The 4,796-nt window shown below is 35.8% G+C and overlaps 1 protein-coding gene across 1 annotated transcript; it reads right to left on the bottom strand.

The window, feature by feature from the left end:
* Nucleotides 1–2,756: 2,756 nt before the first annotated feature.
* Nucleotides 2,757–4,274, bottom strand: LOC121844297 (trace amine-associated receptor 13c-like). Its single transcript, XM_042314230.1, has one exon. It carries the CDS (start codon nucleotides 4,248–4,250, stop codon nucleotides 3,288–3,290), a length of 963 nt encoding a protein of 320 aa, XP_042170164.1. The 5' UTR covers nucleotides 4,251–4,274; the 3' UTR covers nucleotides 2,757–3,287.
* Between the last annotated feature and the right edge of the window lie 522 nt (nucleotides 4,275–4,796).

The following is a 4,796-nucleotide window of genomic DNA, read 5'->3' as shown; positions in this document are numbered from 1 at the left end:
ATGGAGAGACCTGAAAATAGCTGTGCAGCGACATTCCCCATCCAACCTGACAGAGCTTGGGGAGTACCGAGAGACTGAAAAAACAGCTTCTATCTCAAAGCCATCAGACTGTTAATTAACCATCACTAGCCGACTATCACCATGTTACTCAACCCTGCACCTTAGAGGATGCTGCCCTACGTACATAGACATGGAATCCTTTGTCACTTTAATAATGGAACACTAGTCACTTTAATAATGTTTACACACTGCTTTACTCATCTCATATGTATATGTATTCTACTGTATTTTTTTGTCAATACCACTCAGACATTACTTGTCCAAATATTTACATATTTCTTATTTCCATTATTTTACTTTTAGATTTGTTTGTATTGTTGTGAATTGTTAGATATTGTTAGATATTACTGCACTGTTGGAGCTAGAAACAAAAGTGTTTCACTACAACCGCAATAACGTCTGCTAAATATGTTTATGTTATGTTTATGTGGCCAATAACATGTAACTCTAATTTGATTTTGAAGTGGATTAAATGTTGTTGTTTTTTAAATAAAAATGTACCTTCATTTAACTAGGCAAGTCAGTTAAGAACAAATTCTTATTTTCAATGATGGCCTAGAAACAGTGGGTTAACTGCCTGTTCAGGGGCAGAACAACAGATTTGTACCTTGTCAGGTCAGGGATTTAAACTTGCAACCTTTTGAATTACTAGCCCAATACCCTAACCACAAAGGCTACCCTGCCAACCCAGATTAAATGTAGCAACCCTTTAAATGTAATGCTCAGTTAAGATATGTATTTAGATACTGGTTCCCTTCCCCTGTAAGCAGTCTATAAACTGTTCTTAGTCTATACCACACTGACATTGATCCTCCATACATTCTTAATTCCAGTCCTTTACTTAGATTTGGGTGTATTAGGTATTTGTTGTGAATTTGTTAGATGTTACTTGTTAGATATTGCTGCACTGTCGGAACTATATGCACAAGCATTTTGCTACACCCTCAATAACATCTGATAAACACTTGTTTGTGACCAATAACATCTGATTTGATTTGATTACTAATGAGTGACTGCAATCCACACTTTGGTTTCGGTAGTCACTGCCAACAAACAAGAACGTTATCAATTTCAGATAAACATGTTACTTCCTTCAGCACACTACTACAACAGTGTGACTGTTTTTGAATAAAATGTTCAATATATTTCTTTTAACATCCTCTGTGTTGTGTGCTTATTGTTTAACCATTGATATGTTCTAGGTCATTTTGGGATCTTAAGGAGCATCAAGTAGTACTGGAATGTCAGACATTTATAAAGTATTAAGAAAGTATGAATAGTCCTCACTTTAGATTAGAGACTGAAAACGACTGTACTAATGATTAGTACATGGTTTATAAGTCGATTCATTTAACATCTGATGAGAGATCATATAAATCATTATTACATACTATAAAAGTTGTTTATCAATGTATGAATAACTAGCTTTCTAAAACGAATGTGGGAGTAATGAGACAATAATGATGTGGAGTCAAAATAAACATTATACATTCTTTATTACAAAGTGTTACCAATCTCTATATTCATTCTGACTCCACAGCATCTGAGAGAGCTGTTCTGGTGTGACCCCTGACCTGGCAGCAGAGATGTAGTGAGAGTCGTGGTAGTGAGTGTAGTGGTACTGTTCATACCCAGTATGTTGATGTTGAAGTGTCTGCTGTGGTCTCCTGTACTGTTGTGCTTAATCATTAATGCATATACTAATGATTAGTAAATAGTTTATAAGTTCATTAAACGATAAGCACACAACACAGAGGATGTTATCTCATTAAACATCTTATGAATGATCTTATGTATCATTATTACAGACTATAAAAGTTGTTAATTCATGTGTGAATAACCAGCTTACTAAAACAAATGTGGGAGTAATGATACATGAATGATGAATAAACTATTTACTAATCCATTATGCATTCTTTATTACAAAGTGTTATTATAAAGTGTTACCAATCTCTATATTAATTCAGACTCCACAGCATCAGAGAGAGCTGCTATGGTGTGACCCCTGACCTGGCAGCAGTGATGGAGTGGGTGTGAGATTAGTGGGAGTGTTCATACCCAGTATGTTGATGTTCAAGTGTCTGCTGTGGTCTCCTGCACTGTTGTGCTTAATCATTAATGCATATACTAGTAATTTACACATGTCAGAATAACTTCCTGACTAACATTTAACAAATTTGGGAGTAGTGATTAATAAATGGTGAACAAACTATACATTCCTTACGAATGATTATTAAATGGTTGATAAGGATATTCATTAATAAACATCTCATGAATGATCTTCTGAATCATTATTACAGACTATAAAAGTTGTTAATAAATGTGTGAATAACTAGCTAACTAAAGCAAATGTGGGAGTAATGATACATGAATGATGAATAAACTATTTACTAATCCATTAGAAACTATTTAGTGTGTTTCCCAATCTCTATATTCATTCAGAGTAAACAGCTTCTGAGAGAGCTGTTCTGGTGTGACCCCTGACCTGACAGTAGTGATGTAGTGAGAGTAGTGGTACAGTTCATACCCAGTGTGCTGAGGTTCAAGTGTCTGCTGTGGTCTTCTGCACTGTTATGTTGAATAATTCATGTATATACTGTAGTAGTTATTTATAAATGTGTGAAAACCTAGCTGAGTAACATTTCACAAATGTGGCCTTAGTATCAAATGGTGAGCAAACTGGAAATGCCTTACAAATGGTTTATTACTGAATGTTATTATAAAGTGTTACCCATAATTGCATATTCTTACATTTTACCATCAACTACTTACACACTACAGCATTTATTTAGACCTGGACGTTATCTGATATCATGCAGTATTGTACATTTCAACTTTACTACACTTGATGAAGACGTTTTGTCACAATTGAGCCACTAGAGGGAGATGCTAAACAACATACACTCATGATGTCCTCAGAATGTGCTATTAGAATACTTACATACTATTTATCATTAACATGGAACAACCACAGCCTTAGGTATTTGGAGTACACAATCCACAATGACTACAATGTCTTTTATAAAACAAGCTTATGCATTCTTATGCCTTCTCCAAGTCATTCCATTCCAATCCAGGCAAATCATTCTTTATCAACACCACATGTACCTATGATTACAACAGTGAGATGAGTCATGTCAGTGTGTTGTTACATGAAACAATTAACACCTGTAGAACAAAACTATATCAAACCGATGTTTCCCGAACTAGGGAATCATATAATTGGATCAATGACGTCTTATCTTCAAAGTTAATATAAGTTTAGCTGTCACTTTGAACCATGGATAAAGGAAAGCATAAATGATTGGATTAATTAAGGAATTAACAAATGACAGAAAACGGATGAAATATGCAAATAAATTATCAATTAAAACAGAAAAGAAAAAGAAAACAAATAGAGATGGAATCCAACAAATTAAATAGTTGAAAACAACAATAGAAAGAGTTTTTGCTGCTTTTCTCTCAGACTTATTTGCCTGTACAGTTTTAACACCAGACACACTGGCAGCCTCTTTAGAAAATACCTTTCTGGCCTGTGATCTGGCCACAACAAAGATTTTCATATAAAGTGTTATAATAATAGAACACGGGACAACCATTGTAATTACAAGGTCAGTGATATTAACCCATATTGACCCTTCAACAGCAGTACATTCTTTCAAACACCTACTTGGTACCTGTACATTTACAAAAAACTGTACATTAGCAGCACGGTATATGATACAACAACACCAGGTGATGGATATACAACATCTGATTCTTGTTATTGTTATTTTGGAGTGGTACAATAAGGGATCACACACAGCAACATAGCGGTCAATAGATATCAAGACCAAATTGCCCAGAGATAAAGAAGTACATAAAGAAGTAATGTAGGCTTGAAACACACAGAAATATTCCCCAAAACCCCAGCATGATTCCATTGTTGCTACAGTCATTACTGGTATCACAATCAGTCCCACCAGTAGATCTGACGCCGCCAGAGAGAGGATGAGCAGGTTGGTTGTAATGTGGAGCTGCTTGAAGTGAGAGATGGAGATGATCACCATTAGGTTCAAAAATACTGTAACTGCTGAAATAAATGACAAGAAGATGTACAGTGTTAAGTAGATAGATGTCGATAGCAAAGCCTTTCTGCAAGAAGAGTTTCCGTCCTGAAAACAGTATTGAACATCTTCATATTTCTCCATTTGTAATAAAAAGTAAAAACGCTGAGGTCCTGCTCCTGCTTGGTCCTGTGTGCGACCCTGTCAGGTCCATCTTCTGACAAACTCTGAGCTCTGCCTCTCTATTTATCCCTGAGTTACGGACAGAAACTCCCCCCCCCTGGAACTCTCTGCACACACACACACACACACACACACACACACACACACACACACACACACACACACACACACACAAAACATACACAAGTGAACACAAAAAAAAAAAAAAAAAAAGGTTGGATAAACAAATCATTTGTCAAAGCATGATGTAATGTATGACAGGATTGGATGTTGCTGTGACCACCTGGCCTGTCATTCAGCCTTACTGATCGTTAGAGATGAGAGAAAAGGTACATTTACTTAATTGATCATTTTAATGAGAATAATATAGTATGGTGATGTTTTCGTCACTCAAAGGCTATTTGACATTGGAAACTGTGTAAGACTAAATGTTTTGGCCGATGTCAGAGCTCAGTTTGGACCATAATCCACAACCTCAGGACACATGATGGCATGCCACATTTCAGC

The sequence above is a fragment of the Oncorhynchus tshawytscha genome, unplaced genomic scaffold, assembly GCF_018296145.1.
Source record: "Oncorhynchus tshawytscha isolate Ot180627B unplaced genomic scaffold, Otsh_v2.0 Un_contig_650_pilon_pilon, whole genome shotgun sequence".
Lineage (NCBI taxonomy): Eukaryota > Metazoa > Chordata > Actinopteri > Salmoniformes > Salmonidae > Oncorhynchus > Oncorhynchus tshawytscha.
This window is presented reverse-complemented; position numbering and strand designations above follow the sequence as displayed.